Source organism: Microtus oregoni, unplaced genomic scaffold (genome assembly GCF_018167655.1).
Source record: "Microtus oregoni isolate MIOR12 unplaced genomic scaffold, Mior012 000006F_ref0000085, whole genome shotgun sequence".
NCBI classification, from domain to species: domain Eukaryota; kingdom Metazoa; phylum Chordata; class Mammalia; order Rodentia; family Cricetidae; genus Microtus; species Microtus oregoni.
This window is the reverse complement of record NW_024543065.1, coordinates 43,801,390-43,826,908: the sequence shown is the minus strand read 5'-3', so window position 1 is coordinate 43,826,908 and position 25,519 is coordinate 43,801,390. Positions and strand designations below refer to the sequence as shown.

The window sequence follows — 25,519 nt, the reverse complement described above, 5'->3', positions numbered from 1 at the left end:
CACATGCACATATGTACTAGATCTACATGCATACACATGCACATATATACTAGATGTACATGCATACATACACACATGCACATATGTACTAGATCTACATGCATACACATGCACATATATACTAGATGTACATGCATACACATGCACATATGTACTAGATCTACATGCACACACATGCACATATATACTCAATGTACATGCATACACACATGCACATATATACTAGAGGTACATGCATACACACATGCACATATATACTAGAGGTACATGCACACACATGCACATATATACTAGATGTACATGCACACATATACTAGATGTACATGCACACATACTAGTTGTATAGGCATTTACAAACCACCTGTAAATCACATGTATGTGTGTGACAGAGAACTTCAAATATGTGACTCTTGGTAATACTGTATTTTCTACTTTTTTATTTAAGTTCTGAATTTATGAATTAGTCTTATCAAAGCAGAGAGGGAAATTCTTCTATCTATGGAAAGGATGAGTGGCTGTCAAACTTACGACAAGCTTTGGAGCTTAAACATGTTCAGCGGTATACAAGGAGCTGGAGACAACGATTCACAAAGATGCTGAATTGTAGTTTCATTGAAATTACAGCTGTCCAGATCCAACACTTGTAAGTTCCAGAAAATTCCACATAATGAACGCCAATATTTGTTTGCAATTCTGCAATGAGATAAAACATTGTTATTCTCTGGTGGCTAAATGCAATCAAGACACTCCTAAGATGGGAAGAGGAGCCCCATCACCTGAGGAGGTACACATGGTACATAGACATTCAGGCATCCCAAGCACTCATACACAGTAATAAAAATAAATAAATTTTTACAAAAAAGAAAAAGGAGCAGATGAGACAGAGAGGAGAGAGTGAGCAATGTGGGTGAGAAAATGCCCTCTTCTGAGCATTGTATAGCCATTGCAGTCTTAATCCTGTTAGAGCTATGGATCCCTCCACTGCCTGCAAAAGACCGGGCCTGTTCCTGTCAATCATCAACTGGGGAGAGCCTTGCACAGTCCCAGCCCTCCCTGCTGGAATATTGACAACTGGTCGGCTCTGGGGGAGGAACAGTCATCTCCAGTTTTGTACCCACAAGTCAGCCCACTAGGATCTAATGCACAGCTCCAAACCCTTGGACACACTGATGACCCTAGTTAACTTATAGCTGACAAAACAAAAAGACATCAGTGTGACGAACGAACTTGAAAGAAGAAGTTGGACCGGGCAGGAGACCCCATTCTCTAGGCCCTCCATAGTGGGGCATAACACCGGGCACTTCCCCCACCTGCATCAGTTTATCTTGCCAGCCAGCAGGAAAGTTTCCTGTTGAGAGGACCATGAGAGTGGACCAAGAGAGGAACGCTAAAGCACAAGCTGTGACGGCACAGACTGGACCAAGAGAGTAAACCAGGAGAGAAGACCAAGAGAGCGGGCTAAGGGAGACACAGACAGTGACAGTACAGAGCAGAGCAAGAACAATCCCCAAAGACTCCGACAGATGCTGCAAGGATTGGACCAAGGTGCAAAGACACTGCGGGCATCATCTGAAGGAAGAGATGAGAAGGCACCAATGTAAGAATTCATCCAACAGCCTAAAAAGCAAACACAGCAACACCAGATTCCAGTGGTCATACAACAGGAAGACTTGATCATTCTAACCCAGAAGCAGCAGAAGAAAATAATTTTAAACATAACTTTATGAAGATGATGGAGACCTTTAAATCAGAAATGAAAAACTCCCGTAAAGAAATGGAGGAAAAGAAATACAAAAAAAATGGAAGAAATTAGTAAATCCCTCAAAGAAACCCAAAAAAACCAAGAAAAAAACAATCAAACAGTTCAAGACTTGAAGACTGAAATAGAGGCAATTAAAAAAAAACACAAACTGAGGGAATTCAGGATATGGAAAATCTGGGTAAATGAACAGTAACTACAGAGGCAAGTATAATCAACAGAATACAAGAGATGGAAGAGAAAATCTCAGGTGTTGAAGATACTATAGAGGAAATTGATTCATTGGTCAAAGAAAACAGTAAATCTAATAAATTCTTAACACAAAACATCCAGGAAATCTGGGACACCATGAAAAAAACCAAACCTAAATATATTTAACAAAATCATAGAAGAAAACTTTCCCAACCTAAAGAAGGATATTCCTATGAAGGTATAAGAAGCTTACAGAACACTAAATATACTGGATCAAAAAAAATCTCCTCGTTATATAATAATCAAAACACAAAACATATAGAATAAAGAAAGACTATTAAGAGCTGCTAAGGAAAAAGGTCAAGTAAGATATAAAGTTAAACCTATCAGAATTACACCTGACTTCTCAATGGAAACCATGAAGCCAGAAGATACTGGGTAGATGTGCTGCATACAATAAGAGACCATGGATTTAAGCCCAGACTACTATACAAAGCAAAACTTTCAGTCACCATTGATGGAGAAAACAAGATATTCCACAACAAAACCAGTTTTAAACAATATGTATCCAGAAACCGAGCCTTACAAAAAGTACTAGAAGGAAAACACAACCCAAGGATGCTAACTACACCCACAAAAATATAGGAAACAGATAAACTCCCATCAGCAAAACCCAAAAAGGGGAAACACACAATCATTACCACCAAAAAATAAAAGGAATTAATAAGCATGGGTCATTAATATCTCTTAATATCAATGGACTCAATTCACCTATAAAAAGACAAAGGCTAAGCCTTTGCTGGAGAGGCTGTGGAGGAAGGGGTACTCTCATCCATTGCCAGTGGGAATGCAATCTTGTGCAACCACTGTGGAAATCAGTGTTTCGGTTTCTCAGGAAATTCGGGATCAACCTACCCCTGGACCCAGCAATACCACTCTTGGGAATATACCCAAGAGATGCCCTATCATATGACAAAAGCATTTGTTCAACTATGTTCATAGCAGTATTATTTGTAATAGCCAGGACCTGGAAACAACCTAGATGCCCTTCAATGGAAGAATGGATGAAGAAAGTGTGGAATATATACACATTAGAGTACTACGCTGCGGTAAAAAACAATGACTTCTCGAATTTTGCATGCAAATGGATGGAAATAGAAAACACTGTCCTGAGGGAGGTAACCCAGACCCAAAAAGATGAACATGGGATGTACTCACTCATAATTGGTTTCTAGCCATAAAAAAGGGTCACAGAGACTACAATTGGTGAACCTAAAGAAGCTAAATAAGAAGGTGAACCCAAGGAAAAACATATAGTTATCCTCTTGGCTATGGGAAGTAGACCAAATTGCCGGGGAGAAAATTGGGATCTTGGGGGTGGGGTGGGATGGGGGTAAGGGGAGATGGGGAGAGAAAAGTGAGAACGGGGGAGGGGGGAACTTGGGGAAACAGGAGGATTGGCATAAAGGAAGGTTGGATGGGGAGCACGGAAGCACAATTGTTAGTTAAGGGAGCCACCTTAGGGTTGGCAAGAGACTTGAACCTAGAGTGGCTCCCAGGAGCCCATGGTGATGTCCCCAGTTAGTCCCTTGGGCAACTGAGGATAGGGAACCTGAAATGACCCTATCCTATAGCAATACTGACGAATATCTTGCGTATCACCATAGAACCTTCATCAGGTGATGGATGGAGATAGAGACAGAGAACCACACTGGAGCACTGGACTGAGCTCCCAAGGTCCCAATGAGGAGCGGAAGGAGGGAGAAGATGAGCAAGGAAGTCAGGACCACAAGGGGTGTACCCATCCACTGAGACAATGGGGCTGATCTATTGGGAGCTCATCAAGGCCAGCTGGACTGTGACTGAAAAAGCATGGGATAAAACCGGACTCTCTGAACATGGCGAACAATGAGGGCTGATGAGAACCCAAGGACAATGGCACGGGGTTTTGATCCTATTTCATGTTCTGGCTTTGTGGGAGCCTAGCCAGTTTGGATGTTCACCTTCCTAGACATGGATGGAGCGGGGAGGACCTTGGACTTTCCACAGGGCAGGGAACCCTGACTGCTCTTTGGACTGGAGAGGGAGGGGGAGAAAAGTGGGGGGAGGGGTAGAAGGGTGGGAGGAGGGGGAGGGAAATGGGAGGCTGGGAGGAGGTGGATACTTTTTTTCCTTTTCTCAATAAAAAAAAAAGACACAGGCTAAGAGAATGGATACAAAAACAGGATCCAGCTTTCTGCTGTGTACAAGAAATACACCTCAACCACAAAGACAGACATTACCTCAGAGTAAAGAATTGGGAAAAGGTTTTCCAATCAAATGGACATAAGAAACAAGTGAGTCTAGCTATCCTAATATCTAACAAAATAGATTCCAAGCTAAAATCAATCAGAAGAGATAGAGAAGGACACTTTATATTCATAAGAGGAACAATCCATCAGGATGAAATTTCAATCCTGAACATCTAAGCCCCTAATACAACACACACACATAATATAAAAGAAACATTACTAAAGCTTAAATCGCACATAAAACCCCATACATTAATAGCAGAAGACTTCAACACTCCACTCTCACCAATGGACAGGTAAACCAGACAGCAACTTAACAGAGAAGTTAGAGAACTACCAGATGTCATGAATCAAATGGACTTAACAGATATCTATAGAATAGTCCACCCAAACAGGAAAGAATATACCTTCTTCTCTGTATCTCATGGAACCTTCTCTAAACTTGATCACAAACTCAGCAACAAAGCAAACCTCTACAGATATAAGTAAACTGGAGTAACTCCTTGTGTCTTATCGGATCACCATGGTTTAAAGTTAGAATTTAACAACACTACTCTCAGAAAGCCTACAAACTCATGGACATTGAACAGAACTATTCAACCGCCCCCGGTCAAGGAAGAAATAAAGAAATTAAAGATTTCCTAGATTTCAGTGAAAATGAAGGCACAACATACCCAAACCTATGGGACACTATGAAAGTCGTGCTAAAAGGAAAGTTCATAGCACTAAGTGCCCACACAAAGAAAGTGGAGAAAGCTCACACTAGTGACTTAGCAGCACACCTGAAAGCTCTAGAACAAAAAGAAGCAGACTCATCCAGGAGAAGTACAAGATAGGAAATAATCAAATTGAGAGCTGAAATCAATAAAATAGAAACAAAGAAAACAATACAAAAAATCAATGAGACAAAGAGCTCGTTCTTTGAGAAAATCAACAAGAGAGACAAATCCTTATCCAAACTAATCAAAAGGTGGATTGAGAACATCCCAATAAACAAAATGAGAAATGAAAAGGGGGACATAACAACAGACAATGAGGAAAACCAGAGAATCAGTAGGTTATACAAAAAAAACAAACAAAAAAATCAAAACTCCACAAAATTGGAAAACGTAAAAGAAATGGACAATTTTCTGGATAGATACCATATTCAAAATTAAATCAAGGCTTTTTCTGCGAGCTGCCCAACCAGCACGGAGGCCTGATCTTTCGGCGCCAGGAGACTCAGCATTGGGGTGAGTTTCTGGCCCACGGTGCCAGCCTGGGACGGGGAGCTCAGGGGTTTCTTGGCCCCCTGTCCTGCTTGGGCTCTCTGCAGGGCCTCTACTCCCCGGGTGCTGCCTCTTTCTTCCTGGCCCACCCAGCTTCCGTCCAGAGCCCTCCCCACTTCGCCCCCACTGCCCTCTTTTGGCGCGTGGCATCGCCCAGCGCAGCCTATCTGGGCGCTGGGTCCGAGTACCCGGGGCTCCCGGGCGGGCAGCAGTTCCTTTGTTTCTGTGGCCTGCCTGCACCAAGCGGGGTAGGCGCTTTGTCTGCGAGCTGCCCAACCAGCACGGAGGCCTGATCTTTCGGCGCCAGGAGACCCAGCATTGGGGTGAGTTTCTGGCCCACGGCGCCAGCCTGGGACGGGGAGCTCGGGGGTTTCTTGGCCCCCTGTCCTGCTTGGGCTCTCTGCAGGGCCTCTACTCCCCGGGTGCTGCCTCTTTCTTCCTGGCCCACCCAGCTTCCGTCCAGAGCCCTCCCCACTTCGCCCCCACTGCCCTCTTTTGGCGCGTGGCATCGCCCTGCCCAGCCTATCTGGGCGCTGAGTCCAAGTACCCGGGGCTCCCGGGGGGCAGCAGTTCCTTTGTTTCTGTGGCCTGCCTGCACCAAGCGGGGTAGGCGCTTTGTCTGCGAGCTGCCCAACCAGCACGGAGGCCTGATCTTTCGGCGCCAGGAGACCCAGCATTGGGGTGAGTTTCTGGCCCACGGCGCCAGCCTGGGACGGGGAGCTCGGGGGTTTCTTGGCCCCCTGTCCTGCTTGGGCTCTCTGCAGGGCCTCTACTCCCCGGGTGCTGCCTCTTTCTTCCTGGCCCACCCAGCTTCCGTCCAGAGCCCTCCCCACTTCGCCCCCACTGCCCTCTTTAGGCGCGTGGCATCGCCCAGCCCAGCCTATCTGGGCGCTGGGTCCGAGTATCCGGGGCTCCCGGGCGGGCAGCAGTTCCTTTGTTTCTGTGGCCTGCCTGCACCAAGCGGGGTAGGCGCTTTGTCTGCGAGCTGCCCAACCAGCACGGAGGCCTGATCTTTCGGCGCAGGAGACCCAGCATTGGGAGAGCCAACATTGGGGAGAGACAGCGTTTGGTAGGCAAGGAGACCTAATCCGGTAAAAGAAGATCCATAGGGAGCATTTGGAAGAAGAGATGGGACGACGTCAAGGCAAGAATTCGCCCAACAAGCTGAAAAGCAACATGAAGCTACCAGAAACAAGCGACCTCACAACGGGAGGACAAGAACCCCTTAATCAAGAGGAAGGAGAAAAGATTGACTTCATGAAAGTGATTGACACCCTTAAACAGCATGTAAAAAACGCCCTTATAGAAATGGATGAGAAATATAACAGAAAGTTTGAAGAATTGAATAAATCAGTGAATGATACCATAGAAAACCAAGGAAAAACAATCAAACAGATAATGGAAACAGTTCAAGACCTGAAAACTGAAATGGAGGCAAAGAAGAAAACACAAACAGAGGGCCGTCTGGACATGGAAAATCTAGGTAAACGAATAGAGACTACAGAAACAAGCATAACCAGCAGAATACAAGAGATAGAAGAAAGACTCTCGGATTCTGAAGATACCATAGAGAAAATAAACACACTGATCAAAGAAAACAGCAAGTCCAACAAACTCTCATCACAAAACATTCAGGAAATATGGGACACAATAAAAAGACCAAACCTAAGAATAATAGGAGTAGAAGAAGGAGAAGAAGGGCAGCTCAATGGTCCAGAAAATCTATTTAATAAAATTATAGAAGAAAACTTTCCCAACCTAAGGAAAGATTTTCCTATGAAGGTTCAAGAAGCATACAGAACACCGAATAGGCTGGATCAAAAAAAAACATCCCCTCGCCATATAATTATCAAAACACAAAGCATACAGAATAAGGAAAGAATATTAAGAGCTGCAAAGGAAAAAGGCCAAATTACTTATAAAGGTAAACCTATCAGACTTACACCTGACTTCTCCATGGAAACCATGAAAGCCAGAAGGTCCTGGATAGATGTACTGCAGAAACTGAGAGACCATGGGTGCAAGCCCAGATTACTATACCCAGCCAAGCTTTCATTCACTATAAATGGAGAAAATAAAATCTTCCAGGATAAAAACAAATTTAAACAATACGCAGCCACAAATCCAGCCTTACAGAAAGTAATTGAAGGAAAATCACTAACCAAGGAGTCCAACAATGACCACAATACCTCAGACATCTAGAGACCCTTCACCAACACAAAACAAAGAAGGGAAACACACAAACTCTACGACTAAAAAAAAAATGACCGGAGTTAACAACCACTGGTCATTAATATCACTTAATGTCAATGGACTCAACTCACCTATAAAAAGGCACAGGCTAAGAGATTGGATAAGAAAACAGGATCCAACATTCTGCTGTTTACAAGAAACACACCTCAACCACAAAGACAGGCACCTACTCAGAGTAAAGGGCTGGGAAAAGGCCTATCAAGCAAATGGACCTAAGAAACAGGCAGGTGTGGCCATACTAATCTCTAACAAAGTTGACTTTAAACTTAAATCAATCAGAAGAGATGGAGAGGGGCATTTTATACTCATAACAGGAACAGTTCATCAGGATGAAGTCTCAATCCTGAACATCTATGCCCCTAATATAAAAGCACCCACGTACATAAAAGAAACATTGCTAAAATTCAAGGCAGCCATCAAACCGCACACACTAATAGTAGGAGACTTCAACACTCCTCTCTCACCAATGGACAGGTCAATCAGACAGGAACCTAACAGAGAAATAAGAGAATTAGTGGAGGTAATGAATCAAATGGACTTAACAGACATCTATAGAACATTCCATCCAAATAGGAAAGAATATACCTTCTTCTCTGCAGCTCATGGAACCTTCTCGAAAATCGACCACATAGTCGGTAACAAAGCAAACATCCACAGTTACAAAAAAATATTAGTAACCACCTGTGTCTTATCAGATCACCATGGATTAAAGTTAGAATTCAACAATAATGCTACCCCCAGAAAGCATACAAAGTCATGGAAACTGAACAGTCAACTATTGAACCATAGCTGGATTAAGGAAGAAATAAAGAAAGAAATTAAAGTCTTCCTGGAATTCAATGAAAATAAAGAAACAACATACTCAAACTTATGGGACACTATGAAAGCAGTCCTAAGAGGAAAGTTCATAGCACTAAGTGCCCACTTAAAGAAAACAGAGAAAGCTCACATTGGAGACTTAACAGCCCACCTGAAAGCTCTAGAAAAAAAAGAAGCAGACTCACCTAGGAGGAGTAGAAGACTGGAAATAATCAAAATGAGGGCTGAAATCAACAAAATAGAAACACAGAAAACAATACAAAAAATCAATGAAACAAAAAGCTGGTTCCTGGAGAAAATCAACAAGATTGACAAACCACTATCCAAGCTAATCAAACGGCAGAGAGAGAATTTGCAAATTAATAAGATCAGAAATGAAAAGGGGGACATAACCACAGACACAGAGGAAATTCAGAGAATCATTAGATCTTACTACAAAAGCCTATATGCCACAAAATTGGAAAATGTAAAGGAAATGGATACTTTTTTAGATAAATATCATATACCAAAATTAAATCAGGACCTGGTGAACAATCTAAATAGACCTGTTAGTCGCGAAGAATTAGAAGAGGTTATCAAAAACCTCCCTACCAAAAAAAGCCCAGGACCAGATGGTTTCAATGCGGAATTCTACCAGATCTTCCAAGAAGATCTAATACCTATACTCCTTAATGTATTCCACAAGATAGAAACAGAAGGGTCATTACCAAACTCCTTTTATGAAGCCACAATTACTCTGATACCAAAACCACTCAAAGACTCAACCAGGAAAGAGAACTACAGGCCAATCTCACTCATGAATATCGACGCAAAAATCCTCAACAAAATACTGGCAAATCGAATCCAAGAACACATCCGAAAAATTATCCATTATGATCAAGTAGGCTTCATTCCTCAGATGCACGGCTGGTTCAACATACGAAAATCTATCAATGTAATCCAGCATATAAATAAACTGAAAGAAAAAACCATATGATCATTTCATTAGATGCTGAAAAAGCATTTGACAAAATTCAACATCCATTTATGTTAAAAGTCTTGGAGAGATTAGGGATAAAAGGGTCATACCTAAATATAATAAAAGCTATATACAGCAAGCCGACAGCTAACATCAAATTAAACGGAGAGAAACTCAAAGCCATCCCACTTAACTCAGGAACAAGACAAGGCTGTCCACTCTCCCCATACCTCTTCAATATAGTGCTTGAAGTTCTAGCAATAGCAATAAGACAACATAATGGAATCAAGGGGATTCGAATTGGAAAGGAAGAAGTTAAACTTTCGTTATTTGCAGATGATATGATAGTGTACATAAGCGACCCTCAAAACTCCACCAAAGAAATTTTACAGCTGATAAACACCTTTAGTAATGTGGCAGGATACAAGATCAACTCCAAAAAATCAGTCGCCCTCTTATACACAAAGGATATGGAAGCAGAGAGGGAAATCAGAGAAGCTTCACCTTTCACGATAGCCACAAATAGCATAAAATATCTTGGGGTAAATCTAACCAAGGAAGTGAAAGATCTATTTGACAAGAACTTTAAGGCATTGAAGAAAGAAATTGAAGAGGATACCAGAAAATGGAAGGACCTCCCTTGCTCTTGGATTGGGAGGATCAACATAGTAAAAATGGCAATTCTACCAAAGGCAAATTATAGATTCAATGCAATCCCCATCAAGATCCCATCAAAATTCTTCACAGATCTGGAGAGGACAATAATCAACTTTATATGGAAAAACAAAAAACCCAGGATAGCCAAAACAATCCTATACAATAAAGGATCTTCTGGAGGCATTACCATCCCTGACTTCAAACTCTATTACAGAGCTACAGTAATGAAAACAGTGTGGTACTGGCATAAAAACAGAGAAGTCGACCAATGGAATCGTATAGAAGACCCAGATTTTATCCCACAAACCTATGAACACCTGATTTTCGATAAAGGAGCTAAAAGTATAAAATGGAAGAAAGAAAGCATCTTCAACAAATGGTGCTGGCACAACTGGATGTCATCTTGTAGAAGAATGAAAATAGACCCTTATCTATCACCGTGCACAAAACTCAAGTCCAAATGGATTAAAGACCTCAATATCAGCCCGAACACACTGAACCTGATAGAAGAGAAAGTGGGAAGTACCCTACAGGAGCTGGGCACAGGAGATCGCTTCCTATGTATAACCCCAGAAGCACAGACATTAAGGGCAACATTGAATAAATGGGACCTACTTAAACTGAGAAGCTTCTGTAAAGCAAAAGACATAGTCAATAAGACACAAAGGCAACCTACTGATTGGGAGAAGATCTTCACCAACCCCACAACAGACAAAGGTCTGATCTCCAAAATATATAAAGAACTCAAGAAACTAGACTTTAAAATGCTAATTAACCCAATTAAAAAATGGGGCACTGAACTGAACAGAGAATTCTCAGCAGAGGAAGTTCAAATGGCCAAAAGACACTTAAAGTCGTGCTCAACTTCCTTAGCAATCAGGGAAATGCAAATCAAAACAACTTTGAGATATCATCTTACACCTGTCAGAATGGCTAAAGTCAAAAACACCAAGGATAACCTTTGCTGGAGAGGCTGTGGAGGAACGGGTACCCTCATCCATTGCTGGTGGGAATGTCATCTTGTGCAACCACTGTGGAAGTCAGTGTTTCGGTTTCTCAGGAAATTCGGGATCAACTTACCCCTGGACCCAGCAATACCACTCCTGGGAATATACCCAAGAGATGCTCTATCATATGACAAAAGCATTTGTTCAACTATGTTCATAGCAGTATTATTTGTAATAGCCAGAACCTGGAAACAACCTAGATGCCCTTCAATGGAAGAATGGATGAAGAAAGTATGGAATATATACACGCTAGAGTACTACGCTGTGGTAAAAAACAATGACTTCTCGAATTTTGCAGGCAAATGGATGGAAATAGAAAACACTATCCTGAGTGAGGTGTCCCAGACCCAAAAAGATGAACTTGGGATGTACTTGCTCATAATTGGTTTCTAGCCATAAATTAGGGCCACGGAGTCTACAATAGGTGAACCTAAATAAGCTAAGTAAGAAGGTGAACCCAAGGAAAAACATATAGTTATCCTCTTGGCTAAGGGAAGTAGACCCAATTGCCGGGGAGAAAATTAGGATCTTGGGGGTGGGGTGGGATGGGGTAAGGGGAGATGGGGAGAGAAAAGGTAGAAGGGAAGGAGGGGGGATTTGGGGAATCAGGAGAATTGGGATAAAGGAAAGGTGGATAGGGGAGCACGGAACCACAATTCTTAGTTAAGGGAACCACTTTAGGGTGAGCAAGAGATTTGACCCTAGAGGGGCTCCCAAGTGCCCAACATGAGGTTCCCAGTTAGTTCCTTGGGTAGCTGAGGATTGGGAACCTGAAATGACCCTATCCGAGAGCAATACTGACGAATATCTTGCATATCATCATAGAACCTTCATCTGGTGATGGATGGAGACAGAGACAGAGACAGAGACCCACACTGGAGCACTGGACTGAGCTCCCAAGGTCCCAATGAGGAGCAGAAGGAGGGAGAACATGAGCAAAGAAGTCGGGACCACGAGGCGTGCACCCACCCACTGAGACAGTGGAGCTGATCTACTGGGAGCTCACCAAGGCCAGCTGGACTGTGACCGAAAAAGCATGGGATAAAACCGGACTCTCTGAACATGGCGAACAATGAGGGCTAATGAGACGCCAAGGACAATGGCACGGGGTTTTGATCCTACTTAATGTGCTGGCTTTGTGGAAGCCTAGCCAGTTTGGATGTTCACCTTCCTAGATATGGACGGAGGGGGGAGGACCTAGGACTTACCACAGGGCAGGGAACCTGGACTGCTCTGTGGACTGGAGAGGGAGGGGGAGAGGAGTGGGGGGAGGGGTAGAAGGGTGGGAGGAGGGGGAGAAGGGTAGGAGGAGGGGGAGGGAAATGGGAGGCTGGGAGGAGGTGGAAACTTGTTTTTTGTTTATGTTTTTTTTCTTCTTTTCTTAATAAAAAAAATTATTAAAAAAAAAATTAAATCAAGATCAGGTGAACAATTCAAATAGACCTTCAAACTGTAAGGAAATAAGAGCTGTCATAAAAAACCTCTCAACCAAAAAAGCCCAGGCCTGGATGGTTTTAGTGCAGAATTCAACCAGAATTTCCAAGAAGTGCTAATACCTCAAAGTGTTCCACATAATAGAAACAGAAGGGACATTGACAGATTCTTTGTATGAGGCTACAGCTACCCTGATACCAAAACCACACAAAGACTCAACCAAGAAAGAGAATTATAGATAATGCAAAAATACTCAATATTGGCAAACCGAATCCAAGAACACATAAAAAAAATCATCCACCATGTATCTCCGGCTTCATCCCGGAGATACAGAGATGGTTCAACTTATAAAAATCATTTTAATCCATCATATAAATAAACTGAAAGAAAAAATACATATGCTCATCTCATTAGATGGTGAAAAAGTATTTGACAAAATCCAACACCCCTTCATGATAAAGGTCTTGGAGAGATGAGGGATAGAAAAAACATATCTAAACATAATAAAAGCAATATACAGGACACTAAACACACTATGGATGACGGAAAAGAGGCAGATGCTACAAAGAAGCTGCTCACATTTCCATCTCACACTAGCCTTGTGACAAATTTGCTCTCAGTATAAATAAAGGAACTCAAAGACTTGGCTCTGTGGGCCACATAGCTCCAAACAGCAGTGCCAAGACTCAACAGAAAGCCTTCCTGACCATGCCATCTAAACACTCAGGAATAGACATAAAATAACTTAGAAACTCTGTTCTGGAGAGAAGGATTGGTGGGTAGGAGTGTGGGCTGTACACATGTAAAAACCTGGGTTCAGATCCACAACACCAACATAAGCTCGGCATGGTTGCAGGAGGCTGTTGAGAAACAGGTAGATCGGGTGTCTTGGTGGCCAGTTACCCTAGTCAAGATGGTTAGCTTCAAGTTTGGTGAGATACTGCCTCAGGGGATTAAGGTAGGGGACAATGGAGAAAGGCACCCCACATCTTCCTCTGACAGCAGGCACACAAACAGACCTATAAACAATGCACTTGACACTGCGGCAAAACTGGAAGAACTGAATACCGGGTTCAGAGATGTACTCACTTCTTGTGTCGTCTAAAGGTTTCTATGTCACCATCTCCTGGGTTATATGTTTCTGAAAAAACTCTTTCTTGTATATGCAGATGAAGTTTCTTTAGCTTCTGAGATCTCAGCAGACTGTAGGTAGCTACCGTGAATACATCAACATTACTAATATCAACAGTCATTTCTTCGAATAGACCCATCACTTGTGTTACAAATTCTTCTTCCTTGTTGCCAAATAGGCTCTTGAACAAACTCTGGGACCTCAGTGTCTTACTGAACTCTTCTTGATTCATGTTTCTAAAGCAGTTGAAGATAACACCTCTAACATCTCTGGATGGTATAAAGCCAAAGTGTGGATTCAGCATGGCAGCAACTTTTTCAGTGGCAATTCCAAACACAAACATCCCTGTCCGGAGCCATTGGGTTTGGCCATGAGCATAGACTTCTCTTAGGAATTGGAGTAGGCTTCCTATGATGGGGTGAGGTGTGTCTTTGTCTTGTCTGAGGAAATAGAACAGGGCAGCAAAATACGACTGTAGCGTCGGATGGTAAAACATGAAACAGTCACCCCGGTAATTGAGAAAACGTATTCTCAGCCATGATGTCTGCTCAGGTTCAGTTATCCCATTCCTCCTGAGATCCTCAGACTTAAACACAAATACCTGTTTCCACATTCCCTCTGCAGCCAAGGTACACAGAGTCTTTAGTCGGGCTCTGTTCTCTCTGGATGGATGGTTGTCATACACGGATCTGAAGGAGCTCACCATAAAGCTTGTGTACAAAGCCGAATCTGGCTCATAGACGAGGTTCATTTCCTCTCCCCTGTCACACTGCCCCTTTATGGTCCTACAGAACATCCAGCACATATAAGGATTTCTGCATAAAGAAAGCAATGGTTGCATGGTTTTTAAAAAATTAAAGATGTCTCGGCCTTTCTGGTAACTGCCGAAGAAGGACATATAGTAGAACTTTCTAGACGCCTTGTTGAGTCCTCCCATAGTTATCTCCCTTGGATACTGTAGCAAGTGATAGATTTTGGGTATACTTGGGTTTCCCAATTCAAGCAGCAGAGAAGATTCTGGGAGCATTACTTTCTGTATCAAACTACTCAAGACAATTTGTGTTGGCAGCGTCTTCCTCCAGTCGTCGCACAAGTTTGTCCGGAGTTCCAAGTCAAATTTCAGGTGGTCAAATCCATCCAAGATAAACAAGATTTTCCTCGGATCGGATAAGACATCATCCAGTGTCTCTGAAGATGCAGACAACTGACTTAAGAGAAGCTGAGCTAAGCTCAACTCTGTGGTGCTGTTAAGTGAGACGAGAGAAAAGAAGAAAACATACTGAAATCTGTTCTTCCATAAGTTTCCTGATGCCCAATCCAACATGGCTTTTCTTAAGAACGTGGTTTTTCCGATGGCTTCAGCACCCAGTATGACTGCCGTGACTGGCTTTAACTGAGGATCAAATACTTCTTGCAACACCTTGTACTGCATTCCTGTAACAACTTCGTATTCTGCATCCAGCACATAAAGGTTGTCTTCAAAGGTCCAGATGTGGTGAAATGCGGTCTTCATAATCTCTTTGTATGTCCTTTTATCTGAGTTTGATGAAATCAGAACACAAGACAGTTAGGACTAGGACAGTCCTGGGAGTGAATCACAGTTTTCTTAAATACACGTCTAGTGAATGATCCCCACACCTGGATGAGCGGTGAGGCTGTGGGTCCTGAGGACAGAAAAGGAGGAGAGCCACCCACCTTTCCCCTGCAATAAGTTTCCATTTCCCTTCAACTGATACAGGGTTTTCCTCCCTTTACCCTCCAAAGCGTGGTTAGGGCCCACCCCAGCCCCAACCAACTAGCCCGTTCTTTTTACACCAACTTCTCTAGATAGAGACCTCTATTGCATGCAAGTCTTTCCATGCTTGTGAACATGCATGGAAGAGTTGACTGACTCATGCCTGACTCAAATCCCTGTGCTAAAGGGGGTCTATAAATCTTTTAGGGCCAATAGAAGAGAAGGGGGTTCTCCAGAAGGCAGGGGTATCAGCTGTGGTACCGCATGAATTCTGGGTACCTCACTGCAAATTTGCAAAGGGCCTGGTACCTTCCCAGGGCAATGGCCATAAGTATTTCATCTGTTCACAACTTCATAAGTTAGGACTCAGAATCCTGTGACACTGCCTAAGGCTTTCATACCCCCAGTAGCCATTACAGGTCAATCTATTTCAAATTCTTCAGTTTTCTGTACATGTTTACAATCCGATGCTTAGTCAAAGCAAGATTTGATTCTGGCGACAAGACAGAGTGAAATGACCTCTGGGGTTCTATGCTTTCACATCTACAGATAACAATCCTGACGGGGTGTTGCATTGTTCTGGGTTCAACCACATGTATCTCACAGTTTAAGGTACATTATTTAATGTATCTGGATCAACGTTCTAGTATTTCTCTTTCCATTCATGGAGGTAGTTAGCAGGCAGCTGGCATGTCATCAGTAGCACACTTTGATATTTCCCGTGAATTTCTGGTACTAGGCTTTCTGAGGGCAAGAGCCTACTGTTGTATCTGAGATTCACTGGGACTTCTATCAGTGACTGGTACATTAGAAATGTTCAATACGTTTAAAACACTTGCTACTCTTCTAGATAACCTGGGTTCAGCTCCAAGCACCTAGACAGTCACTGATAACTTGAGGTTTAGTTCAGTTTAGGGATTCCTGTCCTCTTTCGGCCACAAGGCACTGCATGCATGTGTTTCCTATCCATATATGCCAGCAAATACTTACATACATTATATATAAAACTCCATATTTATATATAATTACTTATTAAATATATGTTTAAATATATATTTAAAAAATCTTTTCAAAAATCCTGGGAAACTTTGTTATTAGATGAAAAGGTTTCATAGGTCAGCAGAGGACGGACACTTAAGTCATCCTAAGAGAATCTACTATCTGCCCAATCTGTTGCAGGCTCTGGGATTTATGCGGGCCTGCACCTTTCTTGTAATTGAGTTAAACTTGCCATGTATGTAATTCAACTCCTGTAAAAAGGAACCTAGGTATAAATATTTAATCAGACGAATGGTTAATAGAAGAATATCATTCCATCCTTGTGTGTATCCAGGCAATCATAAATCTCAACCTGTAGGAACAACTCTAGCTCCATGGCCCAGTGTGGGGAAGTTTTGTTTGTGATATAACAAAGCTTGCCTGAAGATCAGAGTGTGGAGCTAGTCACTAGTTCGTCACAGAGACCAGGCAGTGATGGCACACGTCTTTAATCCCAGTACCAGAGAGACAGAGGCAGACAGATCTCTGTGAGTTCCAGAACACCCTGGTCTACACAAGTTTGAGTCAGTCTCAAACAGAAACAGAACCAAGTGGTAGCAGCTCACCCCTTTAATCCCAGCATAGGGAGGTAGAGACAAGAAGCAATATGACTGGGTGGAGAGAGGAATGTAAGGTGGGAGGAGTCAGGCGCTCAACCCATTCAGTCTGAGGGTTCAAGGAGACAGTCTTGCCCTCTTCGGTCTAAGGATTCCGGTAGAGGCTAAAGGTCTCTCTAGTGCCTGGCTCCTTTACTTTTCTCATCTTTCAACATTTACCCCAATATCTGATTTAGGTTTTATTCAAGAAGACTGATTAGGATTGTACTATAGGCCAGTAAGTGGCTCCCAACCCAAAAGCACTCCTACGGCAGTAGCCTACACAGGACCAAAACTAGAGCTGACATTAGCTAGAATTTGTTCTGCTTTAGTGTAGAGTCTCTTTTTGCCTTTCTGTTTTTAGAGACAGGGTCTTGTGTAGCCCAGAATGCCCACTGACCTCAGCCTAGCCATGTAGTCAAGGCTGACATTACATGCTCACACCCTCCCATTTGCCTCTACCTCTGAAGCTCTAGAAGGGGCTAGAATGCATAGCTGTGCTAATGGTTTGGGTAAAAATGTCCCCATTGGTTGGTAAACTTGAAGCTCTGTTCCCCAATTAATGGTGAGGTTTGGGAAGGATTAGGAGGTGTGGCCTTGCTAGAGAAGGATGCTGTGTGGGGCAGGCACTGAGATCTCACAGCCTCCCCCTGCTTCCAGCTCCATCTCTCTGCTCCATGCTCGCGGCTGAGACGTGACCTCAGCTTCCTGCTCCTCCCACCATGCCTGCGTGTTGTCATGCCTCTCTCACCACTCTGGAGCCATAAGCCGAGATAAACCTTTTCCATGACTCACTTTTGGTCACGGTGTTTTATCACAGCAACAGAAATTAAATGATACAATAACCATGACATGTTATTCTCCATGTCTTCCATGCTTGTGAGTACTTGGTCCTTGAAAATTACTGGTGTCTTTATCCCCAAGAGGAAACAGATGTAGTGACATTGATCATCTTGCTGTAGCTGACTAGAAAAGTCACATGACTAAGAACCAGCCGAACAAAGCACGTGGTTCCAGATTCACAACCATTTTTGTGGACACTTTTGGCTACTGTTAAATCATAGTTCTGCCAAAGAATGCATGAACAGCAAACCCAGTGAATATGGAGACAGCTTATATGCACATGAAAAGGGGGATGAGCTCCTGGTAAAATATTCCCTCTGGAAGGTCTGTGACATGCCCTCCACTTGGACACGATCTCAGCTTGTATATTTGAGGGCTTCTTCCACAGTCTCAAGAAATTCATAGAAAATAAAGGTAATGTCTCTGGGAAAGAGGACAAAGGCCTCTTCTTAGCACTACGTGTCTGGTCAAAAGGATGAGTCAGTGCTATAATGGATAGAACCTCATCTCAGCTGAGTGTGGCACCGTGTACCTGGAACCCCAGAACTCAGGAACTTGAGGCAGGAAGTCATGAGTTCAAGACTAGTCTGATCTATAGAGTGACTTTTAAGCCAGCCTGGGCTACACAGTGAGACATTTTCCAAGATAGAAAGAACAAACAAGAGAAGGGAGAGACAGAGGAAGCAAGGGAGAGAGAGGGGAGGAAGGAGAGAGAGTGGGAACAATGCCAAGAGGAAAGGCATTGTTTTGTATGCTAATCTTAAAAAAGCAAACAAAAGAACAATTTTCTTGGTCAGCTGAAGAAAACAGCATTAATGTTGGGAACTGCCTTATTTGTTTCAACCCATCCTACATTTTCTTTTATTGGTAATGGTCATGCGCATTAGGATACCCTCCCCCACTCCAGTTAAAGGATGAAGTATACAACACCCACAGGTTTCTTCAGTGCAACCCTTCTTCAGCACGAGTTTCACATTATGGTTGTTAGCTTGGTGTTTCTGTGGGACTCCTACGAATGGAAGTAGGGGTGTCTCTGACTCTTTCACCTGCTCATAAGACCCTTTTCCTCCTACTGGACTTCCTAGTCCAGCTTTAATATGAGGCTTTGTGCCTAGTTTTACTGCATCTTGTTATTCTGTGTTCGGTTGATGTCCCTGCTTTATTTCTGAAGGGAAACAGAGGAGAAGTGGATCCAGGAGGGCGGGAGGTGGGAAGGACTGGGAGGAATGGAGGATGGGAGGTATTGTAGGAGAGAAGAATAAACTAAAAAATAAAAGCAGCTCCTATGTGACTAACTTTCCCATGTGTCCCTTCTCTCTCCACGCTCGCTTACCTTTCCTCAGTTCCTGAAACTTGGTCCAGAGGTCTCTCCGATTGACCTGTAGAAATGTTCTTGACATTATGTCCCATACTTGTCCTGGATAATGTGAGTTCAACAGCGTTATCAGGTCTGTTCTCGAAGCTAGCTTAATATTTGCCCAGAGCACCGGATTGACTTGCAATTCTGGTTCTTTGATGAGCAGAATTTTGAAGTGTAGGAACTTTGCATCACTGAGCTCTTTTAGGCAGTGAGCCACACCCAAACCAGATGATTCTGCCATCTTGGATGCTAAGCTCAGTCTCCAGAGGTTAATAAATCTTCAAAAAGAAGAAATAAGTGATACCTGGACAAGAATGACATGGGAGATCTCAACTTGAAAAGTCTCAAAATTATTGATATCATGCATCCCTTCCTTCTGGTCTATGTGGCTCATCCTTCACCCTTTCCCTTCCATGCCTGTGAATCCAGTGTTAAAATAAACCCTGTGCCAAGTTCACTATTAAAAGAATGATAATCAACTGGAAAATATCAACAAAGCAACCAAGTTAACAATGGGACCAAAGAAGAAGTGTGGGCACTGCCTTTGTCCCTGCCACTCTATGCTCTTAGGGACACGTCTCAGAACTGATTATAGAACCCCAGTAGCACAGACTTTGAGAGAAACAATAATGGGACCTCCTGAAACTGAAAAGCTTCAGGAAGGTAAAGGTCATGGTCAACACGACAAAATGACAGCCTACAGAATGGGAAAAGGTCTAACTAACCCCACATCAGACAGAGGCCTGATCTCCAAAATATACAAAGAACTCAAGAAATTGGACACCAAAAGAACACATAATCCAACAAAAAATGGAGTACAGACTTAAGCCGAGAACTCTCAACAGAGGAATCTAAAATGGCTGAAAGACACTTAAGGAAATGTTCAACATCCCTGTCATCAGAGACTATGCAAATCAAAACAATTCTGAGATTCCATCTTACACCTGTAAGAATGGCCAAGATAAAAAACACTGATGACAACTTATGCTGGAGAGGTTGTGGGGAAAAGGGGACACTTCTGCGTTGCTGGTGGGAATGCAAGCTGGTACAACCCCTTTGGATGTCAGTGTGGTGATTTCTCAGAAAATTAGGAAACAACCGTCCTCAAGACCCAGTAATACCACTTTTGGGTATATATCCAAAGGATGCTCAATCGTGCCACAAGGACATGTGCTCAACTATATTGAAAGCAGCTTTGTTTGTCTTAGCCAGAACCTGGAAACAACCTAAATCCCCCTCGATCAAAAAATGGATAAGGAAAATGTGGTACATTTATACAATGGAGTATACACAGCAGAAAAAAAAATCATGATTTTCAGGAAAACTGATGGAACTAGAAAACATTATTTTGAGTGAGTAACCCAGACACAGAAAGACAATTATCACACGTACTCACTCATAGGTGTTTTTTAAACATAAGGCAAAGAAAGCCAGCCTACAAACCATAATCCCAGAGAAGTTAGAAAACAATGCGGGCACTAAGAGAGACTTACATAGATCTAATCTACATGGGAAGTAGAAAGTAGAAAAAGACAAGATCTCCTGAGTAAATTGGTGGCATGGGGACCTTGGGGGAGATTTGTAGGAGGAGGGGAGAAGCAGAGAGGGGAGCAGAGAAAAATGTAAAGCTCAATAAAAATTAATAAAAAGATATTTTCTTCAAATAGAAAAGAAAAATAAACCGGGTTCTAGTGAGAACCCCTCTATCAATTCTAACACAGTGATACTGGATATTTTTAAACAGTGTCGGGTCTCATCCTGGCTGTCCTGGAACTTACTCTGTAGGCTGGCCTCAAACCAATTGAGTTTGTCTCTGGAGTACTTGGATTAAAGGCATGAGCCATCACACCCAACTTCAAAAAGGTTTTAAATAAAATAGTTTGTGGGTGAGTGTGTGTGTGTGTGTGCACGTGCATGCGTGTGTGTGCTTGTGTGTGGCCATGTACGTGTGTTTGCGCGCATGTGTGCGCACGCATGCATGTGTGTGTATGTTCATGTGTGCGTGTTTGTGTGTGTGCGTGTGTGAGTGCGTGTGTGTGTGTGCATGTGTGTGTGTGCGTGTGTGTGCTGCCTGCATTTATGCTTATGCACCATGTCCATGCATGCAGTACCCATAGAACCCAGCAGAGCACATCAGATCCCCTAGAACTGCACTTGCTCTTGGCTGTGAGCCATCAGAGGGTGCTGGAAATGGATTCACTTAGCAGCCAGTGCTCTCAATTATGGAACCATCTCTCCAGCCCCTTAAAGACCGTCTAAAAGTGAAATCAACAAAATCCTCTGGGTATGTGAAAATGTTCAGGGAACACTGAAAGATAGGGTTCCATAATTCCACAAACTTTCTCATGACAGAATCAGTTACCGTACATGAAATTCACGTTAATTAAAATTTAAATTTAACCCACTCATTTTAAATACTTCATAACTAACTATATGTGAATAGTAGCTACTGCTTTTTTCAGGCTCAGACTTTCAAAACTTAAAATAGCTTTTATGGCCAAGAAAAATGGCATTTAACTGCCAATCATCAAAGCTCATAGTGTGAGTTTTACATTGAATATCATGATTTGCATTCAGAGAAGTTGGGAATCGATCCACAAAATTCCTCATGAAATGCTTAATATAGACAGTTCAGAGAAAAACTCATCTTCAAATAGTCTACAATAAGTATTTACCTAGGCTCTTTCTGTTCCATTACAAGGGGGAAGCCTACTAAGAAATGAAAATTGTAGAGTTTGTAATCCCTGGTGTGAGGCCCAGAACTTTGAAGGAGGAGAAAGAGGGCGAGGAATGAAGGTACAGGGAGGTGTGGGAGGAGGAGAGGAAGAGGGAGGGAGAGGAAGAGGCAGGAGGAAGAAGAGGGGGGAAATTAAACTCTTAATATTTATTCTACTATCTTTGGCTCTCTGGTTTCTGAGCCCAGAGGATCTCAATGTCCCTAATGCCATGCTCTGTAATACAGCTCCTTATGTTGTGGTGACCCCAACCATAAAACCGTTTCCATTGCTACTACATAGCTGTACTATGGATGGTTGTGAGCCAGCATGTGGGTGTGGGGAACAAAACCCTGGTCTTCTGGAAGAGCATCCAGTGTTCTTAACTGCTGAGCCCCAGTAGCAAAACCTTACTCTTGGGATATTATAGGCGAGGCCCTTTAGGAGGGAACTGATGCCTTTTTTGTTTGTTTTAAGTTTTGGTCATCTCACTTAATATTATACTTTCCTTGTCTATCCATTTTCCTACAAATTTCATGATTTGTTCCTTCATTTTCCTGCAAATTTCAAGATTTCTTCCATCCTTATAAATAAATAATACTCCATTGTTTCTCCATACCACATTTTCATTGTTAGAACTCATTTTTCTTATAACCTAGCATAGAAGTCATTGGGCAGCCTTTCTGAACCCCCTTCTTTCCTCTCCCCAGAGTGCTACCCATTCTCCTCTCTGCTCCTATGAGATCAACTTCCCGCCTTTAGAACTTTGATTAATTGAAGAGTCTCTGAGAAGAGGACTCAATGCCATCTGCCTTTTCTGATTGATTATCCCCAACAGAGGAGCTAGCTAGAGTCATATACGTTATAAAGAAATACTGTCTTGGCTACACAACACTCAAAATTCAGCAGCAAAGAGAAACAATTTGATTCAGAATAGGTGAACACATGCCCAATAATTCATGCACACTGTCCCACATCACTAACCAACGAAACTTCCAGTGGACTCCCTTTCCACCCACCAGAAAGAAACTATCAAAGCATCAGAAAAATGTGTTCAAACATCTTCCCACATCAGAAATCACAGTCTTCCTTTGAGAAATGCAATTAAAAAGTTTATAAAGTGACAAAAATCCTAGGAAGCCACATGCAATGCATTTGTATAAAAATAAATGTGTGGACAGAGTTTTGGGTGGAAACCTGGCCTGCTTCCTCCATCAAAACAGAAAGGGAACCCCACCTTTGTCCCACACTTCATCACCTAGAATCCATTCCCAAGTAACAACTGCACACATGCTCAAAGATGTATGCTGGAATAAATGAGCATTACGGAGTTTTAAATAATGTTCTAAAAGACCCAAACTTCAATACCCATAAATATGGAAATAGTCAAATAATGGTTCAATGAATTCATTCAATTAAATAAACCAGAGGTTAAAAGCTGACTGGGTGTGACCCAAAGGGAACTCTTATGTGCTACACAAAAGGATTCACACTTCTGACAGAGACCACAAGGGAGTCCTCAATACGCTAGGCCATCACCTTTGTGCCTCTCAAAATGTCTTCTAATAGAATAAAGACCACACACGTTCAACTGATGAGTAAAACTTTTCATCGTATGTCAACATTCACAAAAGCATTGTTCACTATAAACTAAGAGCTGGGCATGGCTAAGTACACAACAGAGGATCAATAAAAGGCATGGTCTATCTCAACTCATGGGTATTATCTGTCCTCCACAGGGGAGGAAACGTTGGCATATGCCAGACCTATGAACAGGTATATGAAAACCATCCACTTATAAAATATCACATTCCACTCATTTGAGGTACTTAGATCCAATTCTTAGGTCTGGAAGGTAGAGTCTAGAAGAGGAAGAAGGGGAGAAAGGCAAGCTGGTTAATAGATATAGCTTCCATCTAGGATGTTGACCAGTTTTTGGAGGTGGACAAATGCGAAGGGTACCCAACAAAGCAAATATATTAAAACCACTGAGCAGTGGTTCCACATTCCTAGCAATGGCTAAAGTGGTGGCTGTCACTCCAGTGTATTTTACCACAAGGTGTTTAAACCCTCATAGTCCCCAGATGTCTCTCCAATCATCTTTTCCTATTGGGCTAGAGATCTTCCCTGAAGGCTCAGGATCTCCCACAGAAGTCTCAAATGCTTGACTTCTTAATCAGCTTAACCCCTCAGGCTGCTCCCTGAAGTCCTCATGGAGATGCTTAAAACTTCAAGAACCCATCCTGCTGACTTTAGGCTCACACAAGGGTCCTCACTGATGCCCATAACACTGTATGGACCCATGATGCAGACCTTAGGCTCACACAAGGATCCTCACTGATGGTCGTAACACTGTATGGACCCATCACGCAGACCTTAGGCTCTATCTCATTATCTTCTAGCCATAGACCTCAGTGGTCCTGCCAACACCTGCCTCACTTCTCATCAAGGGCACCACCTGGCTCACTCCACCTATTATCACGACCCTTCTAGTCAACAGAGAAAGGTTGAGGATGAAATGAAATCCCTATCATTTAACACAAGCTAGGATTTCCAAGAACTTCTGGGTACTATAAATTTACTTCAGAGCCAACAAGCCAAATCACCATAGCAACACCCTTTATACCAAATTCACTTTCTCCCTGTGAAAGAGCATTGCTTTCATTCCCCTGGCCAGGTTTCATTCATCTCTCAATCAGAACCTCAGAGGCACCAAGTCTGAGAAACAGAAACTTGAGTTTTAGTGGTCTCTCCTTTCACCCTTCATTCTCCAACACTATGGCTTCCAAATCTCTATGAATTCAACTAATATCCTCATGACATTGTCTCATGGAAGGCAGACAGACCACAGCCTCACCGTGGATCTTAGGATTAACCTAAACTTCTGATCTTCCAGTATCTATCTCTCAAGTGCTGGGAATACAACCTTAAGGGTTTGAAACAATGTTGAAGAAGGAACCCCAGACTTTATCCTGCCAGGATAGCATAAGCTAAGTGACATTCTTAGCCATAATTAATTTAAAATATATAATAACTATGGACTGATGACTGTTTTTGGAAGAATTATTTTCTTTCAAACAACTTAGAGTTGGAAACATAGAAGTTCAATTTTACCTACATTTATTTTGAGGCAGGGTATCATTTTGTAGCCCTAATTGGCCTGAAACTGCTATGTAGACCAGACTGGCTCCAACTCAGAGATCTGCCTCCCTCTACCTCTACCTCTCAGGAACTGAGACTAAAGGTATGTACCACCGTGACCAGCCTTCTACACTTCCGTGTGGGGTATGGACACGCATGTGCTACAGTGTTCATGTGAGGGTCAGGGAATGATTTGTGGGGGTCTCATCTCTATGCCACCTGGGTACCAGAGATGGAACTCAGGTTGTCAAGCTTTGTAGCAAACTCCTTTGTTAACCGAGCCATCTCACCAGCCTGAGGCAAACCTAGTCACTTCAAGGGA

At 42.7% G+C, this 25,519-nt stretch overlaps 1 protein-coding gene across 3 annotated transcripts in view; it reads right to left on the bottom strand.

Annotated features, from left to right (window-relative positions):
* The window catches only part of LOC121449744 (NACHT, LRR and PYD domains-containing protein 9B-like), a 33,645-nt gene extending 14,062 nt beyond the window's left edge, over positions 1-19,583 (bottom strand). Inside the window, exons 1-3 of one of the 3 annotated variants that reach the window (XM_041654422.1) lie at positions 19,306-19,583; positions 13,728-15,299; positions 529-693 (exon numbers count right to left, since the gene is read on the bottom strand). In XM_041654422.1, coding sequence (XP_041510356.1) covers positions 529-693; positions 13,728-15,299; positions 19,306-19,583 — 2,015 coding nt within the window. Of the gene's footprint in view, positions 1-528; positions 694-13,727; positions 15,307-19,305 lie in introns of all 3 variants that reach the window. The other 2 variants (XM_041654423.1, XM_041654424.1) reach the window with 2 other exon arrangements.
* Positions 19,584-25,519: the final 5,936 nt, after the last annotated feature.